Genomic DNA, 20,483 nt, shown 5'->3' with positions numbered 1-20,483 from the left:
AGTCAGTTTTCTCAAATGATGTGGTTTTTTTTTATTATTTATTTATTTATTTATTTATTTATTTATTTATTTATTTATTATATGTGAGTACACTGTAGCTGTCTTCAGACACCCATATGAGGGCATCAGATCCCATTGCAGATGGTTGTGAGCCACCATGTGGTTGCTGGGATTTGAACTCATGACCTCTAGAAGAGCAGTCAGTGCTCTTAACCGCTGAGCCATCTCACCAGCCCTTTTTGTTTGTTTGTTTGTTTGTTTGCTGGGGCATGCAGGTGAAAGGATCTTTTGCTATGGTAGATGTTTGAAGTTCTGTTAAAATTACCATGCTGCTAATTCTTATTCTAGTCTCTACGATGGCTTTTTATCCCTTCTCAAAGAAAAGGGCTTTATAGACAGAAGAAAAGGAGAAAAGTGAAAAATGGAGTCAGCTTTAAGAGAAAAGTTAGAAAAAATTATAAATAAGAATCAGAAAGTTACTCAGAGACAGAAGCATTAAGAGCCAAGTCTACTGTGCCACCATAATTAAATTAAAGAAAGCCAGCCAAAGGTTGTTGGAAGACCAGCCTTAGCTTATCTGGTCACTGCACAACAAGAGCCAGCAGATGCTGGACACACTCAAGGTTATGAAGTAATTGGGAGCACCCCATAGATATGTTAGATTTGGTAAAATACATAACAAGATCATAAATACCTCCTCCCAAAGAACAGCCTGAGGATAACCACAAAAATGGGGAAATATCTCAGAATGGGTCATCTGCGCTGGGCAGCCCTATTTCATCACATGGTTAGATGTTCATGACATAGGAATGCAGACCACTGACCACATATGACTGAACATTCATGACATAGGAACATAGGCCACTGATCACCTGAGACTCCCTCAGCACCCACCTATGAAATATTAGATGACCTAATCCTTCTAGAGAGTTCCCCCAGTGTGCGCCTTTGTCTGGGGTCACCATTTTGGAGAATTTTGACCCCCAGATGCTGGTTGTTTCTGTAGAATAAACGCCCTTTGTTTTTGCATACTCTCTGAGTCTGAGGTCTTCCTTCAGTGATTCATAGACCCTTACAACTGGATCCTTTGGACCTGGAGTTAGAGGAGGTTCTGGGTGCTGGAAACCAAACTCAGGTCTTCTTTAAGAGCAGCAAGCACCCTTAACTGCTGGGCCATCTATTGCACCCCTAAACCTTCTATTATAGAAACTTCCAGATATGTAGCATGAAGAGAGACCAAATACAATGAACCCACATGCATTTGTAACAGTTCCCTAGCAATCCCCTGTGCATAAGGCCTGAGATGTCAGTTTCTGTCATCTCATCTCTCTGGACTTAAGTGTCTCCACTGTCCCACTTACTTCCAATGTAAGGAGTTCCGCTTCTGCACCCAGCCCTAGAGTAATGTCTGGTTTGCCTTTGAGGCGGGGAATCTTCTTTCTTGTTGGTTCTTCTCGAGGCAGTGGAGTGGGAAGAGCATTGGCGAAGAGTAAGCTTTGTCTTAGGAGATATTTAGGGTTGTTGTATAACCATAAAAACTTTATTTATCTAAGTCTAAGTTACTTTGCTGCTGTAGCTGACCTGTCTTCTGTGTTCCTCTGAGGCCAGAAACTTCAGTCTCTGACACTTAGCACCTCTTCTTCCAACAGCAAAGGATTAAGTAAATAGCCTTTGCACTATCTCAGCAGGAACTGCATGGCTCTAACTTTTGGCCTGCAAGTCAGAAGTCACAGGAAGAAAAGGGACACTTAGAAAAGTGATTATAGTATTTATTACTAAGTTGTAAAAAGTTTCCTATGAAAGCTATCTAAGGGGAAAAAGCAGAAAGATCCTAAGCAGGAAAAGGGAAAAATTCTTCTAAGTGAGGAAAGGGAAAAAAATTCTTTTTTTTTCTTTTCTTTGTCCTCAGTACTTATACATCTTTCAGAATACATGATCACATGTTACAAAGTTCATCACAAGTTCACACAAAAAAATCAAATCATAAATCGAAATAGAAGTTTACAACAGAGAATGTTTACATCCATATCCATTAGGAGTAATTATCTAGCTAAACAACCATCACTTGTCTGAGCTCCACAGGTTTACTGAAGGTTTAAAACTATAACTAAGAAATTAGTGAAGTTTTGTATAGATAAACCCAGTCAACATTTTATCTCCTGTCCTAGCACCTGTAATAAATTGTTAGTTCCCTTTTTATGACCTTTGGCTAATTGTTTTACAACCTCTTGGCATATGCTCTGAGTAGGAGAAAGTCTGGTTACTATCTAAGAGCAATTAACTGATGACACATGGGAGACTGGCAGAGTTCTCATTGCAGTTTTGACTATCAGAAAGGGACCTAATAGCAATCCCACTATAACAGAGCTTAATAATCACTGATATAATTTTAGAAATTCTTATAGGCTCATCATTAAGACTTAAGAAGTCTCCGGGTAGTGGTGGCGCACGCTTTTAATCCCAGCATTTGGGAGGCAGAGGCAGGCGGATTTCTGAGTTCGAGGCCAGCCTGGTCTACAGAGTGAGTTCCAGGACAGCCAGGGGTACACAGAGAAACCCTGTCTTGAAAAACCTAAAAAAAGAAAAAAAAAAAAAGACTTAAGAAGTCATCTATTTGTCTATATAGCATCACTACAAGACAATACATCTTCATAGATCTGCAGAGATCTGCTCCAAAGGGGAGTGGTATTGCTTAGTGATTCTTATATATGTTTAATAATAATAAGAAAAGCGTATTAATAGCAGGAATCTTTCCTAAAATTAATTCCCTCACATCATTGCTTAATAAGGATGAAGCTGTCACAGATTATGTAATAATCGAAGCAGGCCATCTCAGGAAGATCACCCTCTAGTTATTAGCTTGCCCCATTATGGCTCCTGACACTGGTCTAGAGAAGATGCAGCAGAAATAGGTCCATGCATTTGCCAAGAACCAATGAAGACCTTCTCTGGAAAAACAGTGTCCCTGCTTGCAGATGAGAATCAAGCAGACATCTGTTATTTCTAAGTATTGTTGAAGGAGATTACGTATGTAGGGTGATGAGCACCAGTGAGCATGGCTCTCAGATAGTCAGGGAGAGCTGCTCTGAACAGGTAGCATTTAGTCAGTGACTGCAAGACTGGGCATGGTGTGGCACACGCCTTTCATCCCAGCATTCCAGAGGCAAGCACATGTGGATCTCTGAGTTTGAGGCTAGGTAGAACTGTATAGAAAGACTCTGTCTCAAACAAACAAATAAACAGAAGAGGCAGTGCCTTGCACTAAGGTAGGGAGTATGACGTGTTATATCTAGAGGGAGGGCTGAACACCACAAAGCCTCCACATGATTGTATGTGCATAGTTAAGGAACAGTACACCTGTGCAGATGGAATAAAGCAAGGGCTTTGGGGGGTGGGACTGTAGATTAGAGGTAGAACATTTCCCTAGCATGGACAAGGCTCTGAGTTCAATTTCCAGGACTCTGTCTCCAAAAAGGGCAAGATGCAGGGGGCAGGGGCAAGGTGCAGGGATCAGGGGCCAGGAGGCAGGAGGCATTTTGTTCTGAACAAGATAGGCAATGGAATGAAAATGCCTTAGGTTAAACAGAATGCATGGCATATCAAGCAAAGACAAAGGAGGGAGGCCAGGGTCCTGTGAATGGAAGCTTGGGCTTGAAGTAGGTAAGGGTGGGAGACGTGGTCCCACTGCGGGTGGTATCGAGATCTTCCGAGGATTGGGTATAGGATGCAAGAAGAGAGTTTTTGTTTTTATTGTTTTGAGGCAGGGTCTCCACTCTAGCCCAAGATGGTCTTACATTTGCAGTAAGTCTCCTGCCTCAGCCTCTAAAGTGCTGGCATTGATTATGGGCATAAGACACCACACTTGTTAAGAGGGTTTTGGGATTAAAAACTTGGAAACAGGCTTAGGGAGGAGCAGATTTGCAAGGGGTAATTAAGAACTTCTGCCTTAGGGGCTGGAGAGATGGCTCAGTGGTTAAAAGCACTACAGAGGCCCAGGTTCAATTCCCAGCACCCACATGAGAGTTTACATGTGACACTTTATGCCAGTTCCAGGGTATCTGACACCCTCTTCTGGCCTCTGGGCAACAGGTATAGACATGCTACATAGGCAGACATATATTTGGGCAAAACACATATATACATAAAATAAAAATAAACATATCTTTTTAGAAAAAAAGGAATTTCTGCCTTAAAACATTGGTAACTTGAAATAAATGCCTGTGATTGTCATTCAAGTGTAGGAGTTAAAGGGCAGGAGAGTGACTCTGAGTTAGAAGTTAGCTAGCCTTGGAAAGTTGAAGCTGGTGGAGTCAATGCAATGGATGGTATTTGAGGCTTTGCCAGAGGATGGCATTAGTCGGAGAGAACAGAGAACAGATTAGTGAGCTAAGGACTCGGCTCTGGCTGCTCAAATGTTCAGAGGCTGTGGGGATGAGTCAATAAAGGGAACAGAAAAGGGCACATGGCCAGCAGGATGGATGAGAACCAAGAAAAATCAATGCTTCAAAAACAGGAAAGACGATTTCAAAGTACAGATGACTGACTGCTTGACATGAACGTCCTTGTTTCTAGGAGGAGAGGGGTTCTCAACCTGTGGGTTGCAACCCACTCGGCAACCCTCTATCTCTAAAAATATTTACATTATGATTCATATCAGTAGCATATCTACAGTTATGAAGTAGCTACAAGCATTCTTTATGGTTGGGGTCACTACAGCATGAGGAAGGGTTGCAGCCTTAGGAAAGCTGAAAGCCTCTGTTCCGGAAGTTCACAGTTCTGCTACTCCTTGGCTTCTGTCTTCCAGCCCTCAGCAGAAATGAATGCCTATGCTCTGATAACAGTGCCCTTCCCACAGGGAAGCAGGGTGCTTTCACAGGGCTCGGAAGGGAGAAGAGATCCTGGGCCTGAGGCGAGGGCTCCAGTGTCCAGCTGGCTGTAGACTCTGACTTTTCTACATCACCCACTGAGTACTTGCTCCTGATTTTCTCAGGGGCAGAGTTGGGCAAGGTTTCCAATTCATGTGGAAACTTGGGCTGGTCTGGACTTGGATGAGAAGAAGATAAACTAGTTCAGGTTTAATGACTATTTCCCCACAGAAGGTGGGTCCCATTTCTCAAGTGCTCTTTTCTATACCTGAGTGAGATAGTTACAGGCTCCGAATTCTGGAAACGTGCAAGTGCCAAGTGAAGGGACGCCTAGGCAGTGTATGGACAGCAGGGCACCAGTGCCATGTGGAAAGCCTCAGGTGCTATACCAACAAGGTTAGCTGGCCAGTCAAGGTCCCGGACTCCTGCTCCCCACGACTGGCTAGAAAGGGAACCCAAGAAAGTCAGGCAACCAGGTAAGCTCTGTCTGAGGCATGCTGCCATCTTCAGAATCCCAACCCTGTGCCTTGGTCCTTCAGTCACACTGGAGTGACTGGGGCGGATGGTAGTGGAGGTTGTGAGGCAAGGTCCAACTTGTCTGGGGTCAGACTGATAGCCTACATCCAGAAATACATGACTGCAACCGTGAGCAAGACGCCTCTGCACCTGCCCAACCTGACGACCCTCAGTAATCTCAGGTCATGAGGCTCATCAGAAAGAAAACTTGTGGGCCACTGTAACCTGCTCCACGACCCTGGCAGGCTTTCTTAGTGTCTCTCTTGAAGCAGTTATGAAACTGCCTGAGCCGCTGACAGAGCTCCTTTACGGCCGTGGGGAGGGAGGGAGGACCTCTGGCTGATAGCTGCAGTCAGGCGGGCCAGGCCTCACTGGTGACAGGCTCAGCTTCACTTCACCTGTTTGTCCAAGGCCCAAGCAAGCCTCGGAAAGGATATCCCAGCAACACAATGCCTGACATAAACGCAAAAGAAAACCAGAGGGGTAGGAAATGAGTTGGTACTAAGACATTTATTATATCATAAAAAGTCCACTGTTATCATTTTCCATATGTACATGCTCCTGTGGGCAGGTCCCCCATCGAGTCCTACCTGTCCACCCTCAATGGTGCCAAGCAACTCCAAACTGACCAACTATTTAATGAAGGAAGAAGAACTGGAGGAGGTGGCCCAGGGCTGAGGGACTGGACAGGGCGAGGGTCAAAGTGCAGAGTGGTTGGGCTTGGCTCCTAATGCCCAACCTGGCGGGGGGCATGAGGCAGGCACTGCAGGGTTGGCACAGCAGGGTTGGCTCTATGCCTCCCCAGGGCTGCCAGGCTGGAGGCAGAGGCTACAGGTTCTACCTGCATCCACTTTCAGCTTGGAAGCCCAGGAATGAACAGCAGAGGAAGAGTCTCGCAGCCTGGAGTGCATCCTAGCAGGGACTATAAAAGTTGTCAATTCCCCCAGCAAGTAGTAGTAGCAACAGCAGCTTGCTTTGGGCCTGAAGATTTCTGTGGCCCCTGAGACTGTAAGCAGGGCCTTGAACGCCTGATAGGAAGGAATGGTCCTGATCTCTGAGGGACCTGCCTTAGTTGACCTCAGAGGTGGGGATGGGGTCTGTAGGGCGGGGTGTGGCTAAGAGAGGCACTGGAGAGGTGGCCTCAATGAGTGCAGGGTTGAGGATGATGGGCAGAGTCATGGGTGGTACCCCCACCTGCAGTGGGGAGGTCAAGGGCTGTAGAATTAGTGGGGGCTGGGCCAGTGGGGGAGGTCCCTCTGGGGCAGGACTCAGTTTGCTGGGGGGAGAGGCCACTGGCGATCCAGGGGAGTTGGTGCTGGGAGCTCGGGTACTCTCGGGCTTCTCTGAGTCTGAAAAGAGAGAGCAACAGTGGTTGTAGTCAGCCTTCTGGTTGGCATGAGACAACTCTCAAGCTTCTTAGTGGACTTACCAAGTCTATGTTCCTCCCTACTCCTCTCCCAGGCTATAATGTTGGAAGCTTCCTCTTAAAATTCATGTCATGTAGAAAAATAAATTAAAACATAAATAAAAAAATAAAGCTTAAGTTTTTGTTTTGCCTGTAAATACAAACTCAAACGATAAAGGTATAACACAATGCACTCATCTGTCAGTAGAAAGACATCTGTCACTTTAGTACTTAGGTGCCCTGTCTCTACCTTTTACCTCCTTCACAGTCCTCCTTAATCAGGTCAGTTCTGGTCTGGATGTTTCCTGCATCCCTGATAGGCAGCCTTTGGATATTCACCATACGCCCTGACTCAGCCCTCTCTCCAAACCTGAAACCTTAGGCAGGTATCTATCTCATCAGAGTGTATTTGGTCCTGCTGTTTCCCACAGGAAGAGCAGGCAAACAGAATTCTCACTGTGACTCCTTCCCAGTCTCCCAGCCCTCTCTTGGCAGTAATCCTAAACTGCACTGGGCAGTGCTTAGACTTGTTCCAGATGGCCAGCTCTGAGAAACTCACCACAAGCCCCCACTTCTGAGGGCATCTCTGGGGGAGGTGGATGGCCAGGCATCCTGGGGTCACCAGCAGCAGGAGTCAGGTGAGTTGAGGCCAGAGGTTTTTGACTGTGAGGTTCCGTGGGCATAGGGTCTGAGGCAGAGAATCCAGATGGCAACTCTCAGTGTTTCTTTCCTACAGGATCCTGGCTACCCACCAGGTTTCAGTTTTCCCCCTTTCTGAGACAGTGTCTCAGAGTAGTCAATGCTAGCCTCATTCACAGTGTACCCAGAGATAGCCTAAGTCTGTACTGTCCTACATTCACCTCCTAAATACTGGGGACTACAGGCATGTACTGCCATGACGAATGGGAAATCATCACTCTGTCCACCCTGTAGCAAATGGAGGAAGTTGAGACCAGGCCCTACCCTGGATGACAGTCTGCTTGAAGAGCTCATCACGTAAGTGGGGCAAGAAGCAATCGATGCGCTCCCAGGTAATCTCCCAGAGGGCAGAGGGGCCTCCTCCTCCTGCATCTGCACTGTGGAAAATCTCTGCTGTGTCCATCACCAGGAGCATGTTCTTCAGAGACTCGGGGATAGCTTCTGACTACAAGTAGTAATCAGACCATGAGAGGAGCAGAGTTAAGACAGAGGCAGCCAGCAAGGGGCAAACAGCAAGTCTTCCCAGCATGTGGAAGAGGAAGTGGTCAATGGGAACTGGGTGAAGGCAAAACATACCAGCAAGTCACTGGAACCTGCATGCATGTACTTGTCCATGAAGTCCAGGATGGTAAGCCACAGGGCGGCAAAGGTGGACAGTGACAGCAGTGGAGACAGGTGCTGCAGGAAGACCTAGAACCCACCAGCCAGCTGCTTTTAGCCCAGGGCAGTGGAAGAACCTTCTGCAGCTGTCTCCAAATCGGAGAGAAGCTGGCCCTGTCTTGCAAGTATTCAATCAGAGATTACTCTGAAGTCCAGAAGTCTCCTGAATCCCTGGGCTGTCTCTAAAGCTGGCAGTTCTGAGCACTTATATTTTATCTTTGGGCCCCATGAGGAGACCTGGCTTCTCTGTGGGAAAAGGCAGGGATGGGGCGAGTAGGTGGAGGCAATGTGGTGAGCAGTACCTTTGAGAGTAGCGTGGAAGCCCGCATCCGGGTCTCCTCCATCCCGCCCACATCCGCAGGGCTGATATTTTCTAAAAGCTTGGTCAGTAGAGGAAACAGCACCTGGCAGGTAAATATCCAATGTCACATTAGTCCAGTCAGCTAGGCCTGGGCAAATGGGCACAGGACAGCAAAGAAGATCTGATGCAGGTGGATGGCAGGAACTCTTTAGGTTTTCTGACTCTTTCTGCCCTGTGATCTGAACTTTCTCTTAAGAGCAGTAAGAAGTCCTACCTTGTTAAAACAGGACTCCCATTCCAGGGCATCTAGCTTTTGTAGGTCATGTACCAGAAGGGCTCGCTGCAGATACGTCAGGGCCTGCATCCGCACCTGGCGCCGGGCGTCACAGCATAAGCAGGCAATACCTGAGAGTGAGAGCAGGGTCAGGATCTTCCAGACATTTGGCCTGGTGCTCTTTGAGCTTCAGTGTCACCTGTCCGGCCCTGCATACGTCCCCAGGTTTATTTACCTTGTAATAAAGGGCACCAGCAGTGGGTCCAGAGGGTGCGTGAGTCGGCTTCAATCTTCTGGCCCCCCGTCTCCAGGTGGCGTTGCTCCTCTGCCCATGAACTGTAGATAGAGGCTGCCCGTGTGTGCAGGGTGTGCATCAGGTCTAGCAACTGAGATGAGAAAGCGTGCCGGATGTGAATAAGGTTGTTCAGTCCTTTTCCTCCCTGCCCAACCCCTGCCTGAGTCTTCAAGGGTCCTCAGCACAGCTATGCTGTACCCAGCCCTCACAAACTCCTCTCTTCAACTGGAGCTCACTGTTCTGTCCTAGCAGTTTCTCAAAGACACCAAGAGTTAGTTACAGCAGAGAATACTTTAAAAGACACGTGCACTGAGATAATACCACGAGATTGTAATGAGAAAGGTACTTTCTATTTTTTTAATTAAATTTATTTTTTTATGTGTACGGTGTTTTGTTTGTGCATCATGAGTATGCTGTGTCTCTGGAGGCCAGAAGAGGGCACTAGACCACTTGGGACTGTGAGCTGCCATGTGGGTACTGGGAATAGAACCCAGGTCCTCTGGGAAAGCATCCAGTGCTCTTAAACTGCTGAGCCATCTCTCTGCCTCTGAGAAAGACACTTCGAATCCTATTTCACACCTGCTGATACAGTTATTTTGTTAATCTCATTATAACTAAAACCTAAATACTTATTTTGTTTTTGTGTATGTGCCATATGTGTGTGTATGGGGGGAGACAGTGTGCAGGAATTGGTTCTCTCCTCCTACTGTGGTTTCGTCAGTGAGCACCTTTACCCACCGGAGTCATCTTCTGAATCTCAGCAGCTGCCTTGCTAATTTCACTGTACAACAAAGCAAACAGGGCTGGTGAGATGCTCGGCAGGTAAGCCCTGGCATGCAAGCCTGGCAACCGAGTTCAAGTCTGGAACTGGGACCAAAGTCGGAGAGAAAACTCACAAAGCTGTCCTGACCTTCACACTTCATGTGCATCGGAGTGTGCACATGCTCACACACAATGATACATAAAATTAAAAAACAAAGCAAAGCCTTCCACAGGCAACAGAGTCTGGCCAGATTTAACACATTTTTTGTTGTTCAGTTTTCTTTTTTAAAAAAATTAGTTATTTTTTTTAAGACAGGGTTTCTCTGTGTAGCCCTGGCTGTCCGGGAACTCACTCTATAGACCAGGCTGGTCTTGAACTCAGGGATCCACCTGCCTCTGCCTCCTGAGTGTATTTATTCTATTTTTAAAAAGACTTCATTATTTTTATTTTATCCTCTATGGGTATTTTAGCTGCATGTATGTCTGTACACCATGTACATGAGTGCCTACAGAGGCCAGTAGAAGGATCAGAGCCCCTGAACCTGGAGTTACAGATGGTTGTTAGTGCCATGTGGGTGATGGGAATAGAACCTAGGTCCTCTGGAAAGCAGTCAGTGCTCCTAACTGCAGAGACATCTCTCTAGCCCCCAGATTAACTTATTCTTAGAAATTTATGTGTATGTATGTGCACCCATGTGACTTCAGGTATACTGTGTATACACAGGTGCCTGCAGAGGTCAAGGACATTAGAGTCCTTAGAACTGGAGTTATAAGTAGCTATAACCACCTGCTGTGGTTGCTAGGAAACTGAAGCTGGGTCATCCGCCCTCTGCAAGTGTAGTACTCCTAACTGCTGCGCTAGGTCTCCTGCCCTTTCATCATCTTTCAAGGGCTACTCTGAAAGGCAACTGTTTCTCTGTTTACCTAGTCAGCTACAATCAGCCTGAAGAGATGCTTACTAACTACGTTAGGACAGACAAGGGCGAAGGAGCTGCCTGGGGGGGCGGGGAGGGAGGGAGGGAGGGAAGCTCAGCGGCTGGATACAGGAATGACTGGAACTCAATTTTATCAGTCTATCCTTTTATAGCATCTGAATTTTGTATCATGCACATATATTACACATAAAATAAGCGAAGAAGTCTTTACATATATGTGTATGTACTAGGTATTGAACTCAGGGTCTTGCACATGCTAGGCAAGAACTCTACCACTGAGACAAATCCTGAGCCCAATAATTTAATTTAATTTAATGCCAGGCATGATGGTGAACACCTTTAATTCTGATACTCGGGAGGCAGAGGCAAGTAGATCTCTGTGACTTTGAGGCCAGCCTGGTCTACGCAGGGAGTTCCAAGTGAACTAGAGCCACATAGTGAGACCCTGTCTCCAAACAGATACTCTATAAGCCAAGACTTGGAGCTGGTTTCAAATAAGGGAACCTTGTGGAGGAGGCGGTTGAGGGAGTGGGCATTATACAATGGATATTTCTTCTGAGTTGTGACTTTCCCTGGTCCCACCCAAGGTCTGAGTCTCAGGTACAGGAGAAGAAGTAAAGGGTGCCATACTTACGTCCTGACTGACCTGTAAAGACACCGTATGGTAGCTGGCAGGCACGCCTTCATCCTCCTCTTCATCACTGTGTCCACCCCGAGTGGCATGCTGGTTGGATGCCCGGGGCCGCCGAAGCATTGAGCCTTCTTTGGGTTTTTTCTTGAAGCGGCTCCCTTTGCTGTCATATTTATGACTCTTGCTGCGTTTATCCTGGGACTTGCATCCTGAACAGAGCCAGACTAAGGTCTTTCCCACAGTCTTAGGGCAAAGACACCCAGCCTTCCTCCCCTCTCTACCTGACCCATTCCCCAACTGGCCCTTCAATAGGTAACTTACCACCATTCAGACTGGCTTCTACGAAGATGCGCAGAGTCTTGACACAGAGTTCAAAGTTGTCAGGGGTGATGTGAGCAGCATCCCGCACAATGAAGGACAGTGACTCCACACACTTAAGCAGGGACTTCGTGTCATGTGGTCCCAGGTCCAGGCCCACTGTGAGGCTGTACTGATTGACCAGGGGTGAAGGGCCTGGCCTGCTGAGCCCTGCTCCTGGTTTGGAGTTGTCAATGTCATCCTTCCCGACCTATAAAATACAAACAATATAAGCCGGGGGCCCATTCTAAGCCAGACATCCTCTCTGAGAACTAAGAACATTTTTTTTTTTTTTAATAAGCCCAGGATGGTAGTAGACTCACCACTAACCAACCACTGTTGACCATGTCAGCATCTGTGGCTGATCGGTGTATCTTGCCAGGTCTGCCATGGTCAGTGTAGACTTCTGAGTCGGAAGTGTACCCTCGGTCCAGGCTGACATCATTTTGATGGTAGGATGGGAGCTCACTGTCTGACTGTGCTCCTGAATCAGGCAGGGAAAAGGCAGAGTAAGAGCTGAGATGGGACATGGAACAGGACAACAGACTCAGAAGAAAGGTGCTGAGGCCTAGCCTCTTCTCTCACATCCGGCTTACTTTGGCCCGATCACCAAAAGGTTGAGGCCCGGACATATTTCCTCACCAAATAAGGCAAGAAGCTAATTTGGGCTTCTGATAGCAACTAGTAGCAGCTGTTAGGGAAAGGTGATGATATAAGGACATACAGTTCTGTAACATGGTCTTCATGACAGTAGAAACTTGGCTTAATAGCCCTTGTGCCGTGCCTACTTGCCTCTATGCTATCTAGCCTGTGGGGTAGCCAATAGGCACAGGAAGATCTAGAAGCAGATGGCAGAAACCAGGTGTGTTTAATTTGCTGAGTGGTAATAACCTGTGTTTTGTTTTCCCATAGCAGCTGCTAAGTCCTAACTGCTTATTTCCCTGGGAAAGGGCATACCAGCATCAGGCGCATCAGTCCTGGCTGTGGCTTGTAGAGCATCTGGAGGCTTCACGCCTGAGCCAATGCACTCCAGCAAGGTGAAGAGGGTGGCCCAGTCATCACCCGAGTGGATGTTGGCAGCATTGGTCTTGAGGAGTTCATGCAGCCCATATGCAACCTGGTGGCTGACTCTGGACAGCACACTGGGCTTCATCAGTAACAAGATGCGCAGAGAGAGCAGGACCTGGGTAGGGTTGGGAGTAGGAAGTTGGATGGACATAGATACAGTTTCCTCCCTAGTCATTTTAATTAGCCATTTGGACTAGTGAGGAGAGTTTGCCTTGGACTCAGTTGTTCCTGGTCTGGCCTTGGCTTCTCTTGTTTTGGAGTATTGGGGATTGAACCCAGGGCCTTGTGTGTGTTGGGTAAGCACTCTGCAGCTAACTTCAGTTTTGGCTACGCTTTACTTTCTTTATGTCGGTATAGCTATGACAACACATAAAGAGGTTCCAGTTTATCCCTAAGGCAATATGATGCAGAACGAGGTGTAACATGGCAGCAAAGACAGGCTTCATTCACTGTAACGCACTGGTTTTCATAGGTGCTCCCTAATTCTATGTGAATTTGTGTGTGTGTGTGTGTGTGTGTGTGTGTGTGTGTGTCTGTCTGTCTGTCTGTCTGTCTGTGTGTGTGTGTGTACCGAGTTCTACCCAATTTTGTCAGTGGTGTGTGGTTGTCTATCCACAAGTCCTCGCCACTTGAGGTCCATGCTGCCACCAGACAGCACTTTCCTAACGCTGTCTTCCTGGCCCACTCCTAGTCCTTAGCAACTTTTCCTCAACTTCTAAAACTCTGTGAATCCCAAAATGTTATAGATGGAATTATCTCTTGAGACTGAATTCTCTACCCGGAGACCTACCCGTGTCTTTACACTTCGGCTCTGTTGCTTTAGTGGCTGAACACTACTCCACGGTACGTGTGTACAATGGTTGATTCTCTATTGGAAGTCATCAGGGCTGACTCCAGCTTTTGGCTTTGATGAATACAGCTTCAATGAATATTTATATACACATTTTAAAGCTAAAATAACCTTTTTTTTTCTGGGATAAACGCCCAAAAGTATATTTGCTGGGTTGTACGGTATGTGAATATTCAGTTTTACAATGAAGTGCCAATAGAGTAGCTGTGTTTTTTATCCCCACCAGAAATATATGAATAATCTAGTTTCTCTGTATCCTTGCCAGCATTTGGTATTATCACTTTTAATTTTAGCTATTCTGGTAAGTGTATTATTTTTGCATTTTCCTAAAGGCTAATGCTACTCCATGTGCTTACTGGCCACTTGGATATCATCTATGAAATATCTGTTTTAAACTTTTACCTGTTTGTATTTCTCAAATATATGACTTGCAAACATTTTCTATTGCTCTATCTTTTTTATCTTTCTCAAATAAGCTTTCATACATTGAAATTTTTTTTTTTTTTTTGGTTTTTTGAGACAGGGTTTCTCTGTGTAGCCCTGGCTGTCCTGGAACTCACTCTGTAGACCAGGCTGGCCTCGAACTCAGAAATCCGCCTGCCTCTGCCTCCCAAGTGCTGGGATTAAAGGCGTGCGCCACCACCGCCTGGCTACGTTGAATGTTTTGAGCATTAAAGAAGTCTGATTTATCAAACCTTCCTCTTATGGACTGTGCTTTTAATATCAAGTTAAAAAAACATATGGTGAGTGAGAGTACACACCTTTAAATTCAGCACTTGGAAGGCAGAGACAGGCAAATCTCCACATGAATTTGAGTCCAGCCTGATCTACATAATGAGTCTAGGCCAGCCAGGGTTAGCCAGTGAGTCCCTGTTTCAAGAAAATAAAAATAAAAACTGAAACCTAACTAGTTAAATAAGTCTTCAGTCAGTTCATGTACCATGCCCTTACAGACTTATTCTGTAGGAGATGTGCCAGTCACAACCAACAGTAACCACCACTCGCTGGTGGGGCAGGGATTCTCATCGTTCTGTAGGTGCTCTTTGTTTCCTGTTACTGTCAAGGCTTTGCAGTCACTTCAGAAGCTTGTACAGTAATAGATGCTTGTACAGAGAACAGGAAGAGCTCATTGATCTTTGTATACCCTTAGCAGCTCTACTTTGTAGCTGGTGTGCAAACACTTGAGGAAAAAGAATAATTTAGGATCACGCACAGAAGCAAAATCAGCCTGTTTTTTTTTTTTAAAGATCTGTTTATTTATTTAGTATATATAAGTACTCTGTCTTCATGCATGCCAGATCAGAGAGGGAGTCAGATCTCAATACAGATGGTTGTGAGCCACCATGTAGGTGCAAAGAATTGAACTCAGGACCTCTGGAAGAAAAGCCAGTGCTCTTAACCGCTGAGCCATCTCATCAGCTTCCCTAAATAAGCTTGCATTAGACTGTGATCAGGTCTGAAGTGAAGGACAAGCGCTCAAACCCCTCCCTGCTGGTGTGGTATCTGTGTTCAGGCTTTTAATTTTGTTGTTGTTATTGTTTTTTTTTTTCTTTCTTTTTTTGAGACACGGTTTCTGAGTGTAGTCCTGGCTGTCCTGGTACTCACTCTGTAGACCAGGCTGGCCTAGAACTCAGACATTTATCTGCCTCTGCCTCCCAAGTGCTCCCAAATGTGTGCCACTACTGCCTGGTAGCTTTTTACTTTTTAAAAAGAAAATGAAGTATGTAATAAACTTATAAATCACATTAACAATCTTAAGTTTTGCCGGGCAGTGGTGGCACATGCCTTTAATCCCAGCACTTGGGAGGCAGAGGCAGGCAGATTTCTGAGTTTGAGGCTAGCCTGGTCTACAGAGTGAGTTCTAGGACAGCTAGGACTACACAGAGAAACCCTGTCTTGAAAAACCAAAACAAACAAACAAACAAACAAAAAAACAAAAAACTAAAAACCAAAAAAACAAAAACCAATCTTAAGTTTTAGAGCCTAAGATTTTTCTCTTATGAGTATAAAGGTTTTATAATATATATTTAATTTTTTTAGATTTATTTTTATGTATAGGAGTGTTTTGCCTGCATGTATGTTATGTGTACCATGTACATGCTTACTGCCCATAGAGTTCAGAAGAGACTGTATCCTCTGGAACTGGAGTTACAGATGGTTGTGAGACACTATGTGGTGCTGGGAACTAAACCATGTGCTTTGCAAGACAGCCAGTGTTCTCTACTACTCAGCCGTCTCTCCAGACTCTTCATTACGTATTTAAATTTATCATCAGTTTAATTTTTTTTTTCAAAATAAAGGTTTGAGTCAAAGTTCTCTTGGGAGACTGAGACAAGAAGATGAAACACCTGGGCTACATAAAAAGACCTTTAAAAAATCTCAAAACAAAACCAACTGTCTTAGTTAAGGTTTTATTGCTATGAAGAGACACAATAACCATGCCAACTCTTATAAAGGAAAAGATTTCACTGGGGCTGGCTTACAGTTTCAGAGGTTTGGTCCATTATCATCATGGCAGAAAGCATGACAGCGTGCAGGCAGCCATAGTGCTGGAGAAGAGCTGAGAGTTCTACATCAAGATAGGCAGGCAGCAAGAAGAGAACTGACCTGAGCTTCTGAGACCTCAAAACCACCCCCTAGTGGCACACCTCTTCCAACATATTCCAACAAGACCGTACCTCCAAAAAGTGCCACTCCCTGTGGCCAAGCATTCAAGTACGTGAGTCTATGGGGGGCCATGCCTATTAAAATCACCACACCCAAAGTAAAACAACCAAAAACTGTTCAGCTGGACATATTTGTGTGGGTCTATTTTTGGATCTATTTTGTTCAATTGCTTCCCCCTTCTTTCCTTCCTTCCTTCCTTCCTTCCTTCCTTCCTTCCTTCCTTCCTTCCTTTCTTTTATTTATCAATACTATACAATTTTAAAAATTACGTATTATATGTCTGGGTGTTTTCGCAGTATGTATTGACTGTGCACCAATGCAGTATTCACGGAGACCAGAAGAGGGCACCTGATGCCGGAATTGGGAGTTCCAGAGGGTTGATAGCTACTGCACGTGTGCTAAAGGTCCAACCAGAGCCCGTTGGTAGAACTAGTACTTTCAACCTTGGAGAAATCTCTCTGGCCCTGAATCCTACATAATTGTGACTACCATGAAGTTTAATATTGGCTAGAGTGGCAGAGTATAAGGTGTACAACTGTAATCCCAGTTTAGGGAGGCAAAGACAGAAAGATTATTAGGCTATCTTGAGGTACACATTAGACCCTCAGTCAAAACAACCTGTCAGGTCAGGGCTACAACATAGTAGACTGTTTCAAAAACAATAACAAATCTAACCAATAACAAACACCCAGGCTGGTGAGATGGCTAAGCAGGCTAAGGCACTTGCTGCCAAGCCTAATAACTTAAATTCAGATCCCAAGACTGCAAGCTGTTTTCTGCCTTCCAAACGTACAGCTATAGCACACAGCTACTTATTCATCCATGCAAAAAATTACAAATATAACACAAGAAACAAAGTAGATATTATTCCCATTTCATTCTTTGTCAAAATGTTTGGCTATTTAGGGTCAATGCTTTTCATTCTATTTTAGAATAACCTTTCTATGTCCACCAAAATCATTGCTGGGATATTTATAGAGAGCTGCATTATACTTTGAAAGAAGAATTGACATCGCCGGGCGGTGGTGGCGCACGCCTTTAATCCCAGCACTTGGGAGGCAGAGGCAGGTGGATTTCTGAGTTCGAGAGTTTGAAGCTAGCCTGGTCTACAGAGTGAGTTCCAGGACAGCCAGGGCTACACACAGAGAAACCCTGTCTTGAAAAAAAAAAAAAAGAATTGACATCTTAATTGTGTTGAGTCTTCTAATCCATGATATGGCCTCTTTAGAGGTCTTTTGTTAACATTTTGTTATTTATTTATTTGTAAGCCAGGGTCTCACTATGTAGCCCTAGCTGGCCTGGAATTTGCAGAGATCTGCCTATCTCTGCTTCCTGAGTACTGGGATTAAAGGCCCTTGTCACCATGCCCCACTGCATTTCCTAGTTTTTAGTATACAGATGGTATCTATATGTTTTGAAAGGGGTCTAAGAATTTCCCTTTATTTGGAGTACTTGTAAGTGGTATTGCTTTTATGTTTGTTTGTTTGCGACAGGTCTTCCCCCTCCCCCCCCCAAGACAGGGTTTTTTCTGTGTAGTCTTGGCTGTCCTGGAACTCAGTAGACCAGGCTGACCTCACACTCACAATGATCCTTCCTCTCCCTCCTGAGTGCTGGGGTTAAAGGTATTCATTACCACCTCTGCCCTTGAATTCACTAAGGAGCTGAGGATGGCCTTGAACTCCTAATTTGACTCTGCCTCCACCTCCCTACTGCAAGGGTTAAAAATCTGTGCTCCCGGGATTTCTGTAAGTACGAGGCTAGCCTAGTCTACATAGTGAGTTCTAAGACAGCCAGATGTACATAGTGAGATCCTGTCCTGAAACAAATAAGCAAAACGACAAAGAAATAAACTGTGTCACCAAGTCTGGCCTTTTCTTTTTTTGAGACAGGGTCTCCTCTGTAGCTCTGGTTACCTTAGAACTTATGAAGTAATCCAGTTTGGTCATGATCTCTTGGTGATTTGTCTGTCTCTGTCTCCTGAATGCTGTTATTACATGACTGAGTCACCATGCCTGATTATCTAGTATGAAATTGCAGCTCTATTTATTATTTATTGTGCCAGAATATCTGTACATGGTCCTTGCTGTCCTGCTTTGCAATTAAAGTTGCGTACTATAATGCTAGGTGGTGTGTGTGTGTGTGTGTGTGTGTGTATACATACATACATATATATACATTTTTTTTTTGAGATAGGATTTCTTTGTGTAACAGCCCTGACTGTTCTGGAACTTGATTTGTAGACCAGGCTGGTCTAGAAATCACAGAGATCCACTTGCCTCTGCCTCCTGACTGCTGGGATTAAAGGTGTGTGCCAGCAGGCCCAGCCTGGAATTGCTCTTTTTAAAGGCAGGGTCTCATTATGTGACTCAAGCTAGCCTCATATCCAGAGATCTGGCTGTGACTGCCTCTGCCTCTTTGGTGCTGGGATGCACCACCATGTCTGGCTAAAACTGTATCTTCATCCTCCTCCTCTTCTTTTTTATTTAATCCCCAAACAGGACTTTTTTGTTCAGTCCTGGCTGTCCTGAAACTCGCTCTGTAGAGCAGGCTGGCCTCACAGAGCTCTTTTAATCTGTTAGGATTAAAGCGTGTGCCACCATGCCCAGTCTCCTTCCTTTATGTGTTTAGCCCACATGTATGTATATGCAACATATGTATGCCTGGAAGCTGCAGAGATCAGAAGAGGGCATCGATTCCTATGGAACAAAAGTGTGGATAGTTGGAGCCACCATGTGGGTGCTGGGAACTGAACCCAGGTTTTTTTCAAGAAAAGCAAGTGGTATAAATGGCTGAGTCATCTCTTTAGCCCTGAAATTACATTTGTTAATTTCAACTTCCATATGTTCATATTATCATTTAGAAATATGGCTTTTGTGTATGTCTTAAGTCTTGTGACTTTTGAACCTAATTGTTGTTCAGTGCTTACTTTCCATACTTGAACCCTGAGATCTTCCCCTTAGGGTTCTAACTGTAAGAATAAGCAGGAGCCCAACCCTATAAGCAGACTTCAAAGAGCCTAGACAGGTGCTACTAGCTTAATGTCTAAGAGCATTCATTCCATGCTCACCCTCAGTGCCACTGTTAGATTATACTAGCCCTGAGGCAGTCACTGGGCTAAACTTACATTACACTAAATGTCCACAGCTGCCACTGTGGCACTCGTCCCCTGCGTGCGTGCCCAGCTTCCTACATGCACTTGCTTACCTGGCCACTAATCTCTTCTCTCCGGAGCAGCCGGATGGCTAGGCGTAGCAGCCCTACCACTGCTCGCTCCACAAGGAAGCAGAAATCTTGTGCCTGAACACACAGGTGGTATAGATGATCTCGAACAGTCTGCCATACACAGCCCACACGGTCCCTAAAATCATAAAGAGTAAGAACAGTCTCAACTGGACAAGCCACTGAGCCAAACGTCTGCTAGGCCTTTCACAGCTCACGGGTATTACACCTTAAGCAGTCAAGCACGGGCTCGCCATCACTGCTCAGAGCTTCACTTGTTTCTTGCCCCCACTTAGCAAGATGGCTTTCAGCCTTTCGGCACAAGCTCAGTATGGGGTCTGCCTAAAGCCTGCCCTGACCTGTCCTCTCCTACCTGTTCTCTAACACGATCCTCAGCAGCATCTCCAGACAGAATGCGGCATCTTCTTCGTCATATGTCTCTTCATCTGGTGTCACTGAGACCAGCGCCTAGAAGACATCAACAGGGAAAGTAGGAATGGAAGGGAAGCCACTGGTTCTGCCCCTATAGAAACTGAAGGCCACACCACCATCTTGTTCCCTTTCTCAGACTTCTTCATTTCTGTACCTTCATAAGCTCCTGCAGTGATTCCAGCTGGAGGAACTTGCTTTCTGTGATCATTTTTTCTGGGTCACATTGCTAGAGGGACACAAGAAAGAGGGATCTATAACAAAGGAAGAGAATTTCTAAAAGCCAGGAAGAGAGGGCAGAACTGTCCTTGATACAATCCCTAGATGATTACACTCCTCAGCTCACAGGGTCACATCTTTTTAGGAGTTCCTATGAGAGACAGACAGGCAGTTACCTTGATACAGTCCAAGGCCACTCTCTTGGCCTCTTGGTTCTCTGTAGATGGGCCTCGTACACTCGACTGCTCAGGACCACTCAATGTCAGCCAGCTTACAAAGCTAAGGACTGTTGACTCTCCTCTGTAGGAAAAGGGTACGTGTCCTGGTGAGC

General features: G+C 45.5%; 1 protein-coding gene across 8 annotated transcripts in view; it reads right to left on the bottom strand.

Moving 5' to 3' along the window:
* Nucleotides 1-5,872: 5,872 nt before the first annotated feature.
* Nucleotides 5,873-20,483, bottom strand: part of Gbf1 (golgi brefeldin A resistant guanine nucleotide exchange factor 1) — a 129,584-nt gene continuing 114,973 nt past the window's right edge. For 3 of the 8 annotated variants that reach the window (XM_028772674.1, XM_028772696.1, XM_028772679.1), the window contains exons 26-41: nucleotides 20,329-20,452; nucleotides 20,091-20,162; nucleotides 19,878-19,972; nucleotides 19,490-19,643; nucleotides 12,658-12,883; nucleotides 12,024-12,184; nucleotides 11,665-11,911; nucleotides 11,347-11,552; nucleotides 8,956-9,106; nucleotides 8,721-8,851; nucleotides 8,448-8,549; nucleotides 8,062-8,175; nucleotides 7,750-7,930; nucleotides 7,346-7,474; nucleotides 6,811-6,864; nucleotides 5,873-6,730 (exon numbers count right to left, since the gene is read on the bottom strand). In XM_028772674.1, coding sequence (XP_028628507.1) covers nucleotides 6,450-6,730; nucleotides 6,811-6,864; nucleotides 7,346-7,474; nucleotides 7,750-7,930; nucleotides 8,062-8,175; nucleotides 8,448-8,549; nucleotides 8,721-8,851; nucleotides 8,956-9,106; nucleotides 11,347-11,552; nucleotides 11,665-11,911; nucleotides 12,024-12,184; nucleotides 12,658-12,883; nucleotides 19,490-19,643; nucleotides 19,878-19,972; nucleotides 20,091-20,162; nucleotides 20,329-20,452 — 2,428 coding nt within the window. In that variant the 3' untranslated portion in view covers nucleotides 5,873-6,449. The remainder of the gene's footprint in view (nucleotides 6,731-6,810; nucleotides 6,865-7,345; nucleotides 7,475-7,749; nucleotides 7,931-8,061; nucleotides 8,176-8,447; nucleotides 8,550-8,720; nucleotides 8,852-8,955; nucleotides 9,107-11,346; nucleotides 11,553-11,664; nucleotides 11,912-12,023; nucleotides 12,185-12,657; nucleotides 12,884-19,489; nucleotides 19,644-19,877; nucleotides 19,973-20,090; nucleotides 20,163-20,328; nucleotides 20,453-20,483) is intronic. The other 5 variants (XM_028772716.1, XM_028772718.1, XM_028772711.1 and 2 more) reach the window with 3 other exon arrangements.

This window comes from Grammomys surdaster, unplaced genomic scaffold (genome assembly GCF_004785775.1).
Source record: "Grammomys surdaster isolate TR1022 unplaced genomic scaffold, NIH_TR_1.0 66, whole genome shotgun sequence".
NCBI classification, from domain to species: domain Eukaryota; kingdom Metazoa; phylum Chordata; class Mammalia; order Rodentia; family Muridae; genus Grammomys; species Grammomys surdaster.
The sequence above is the reverse complement of the archived record's forward strand: the minus strand, read 5'-3'. Positions and strand labels throughout refer to the sequence as shown.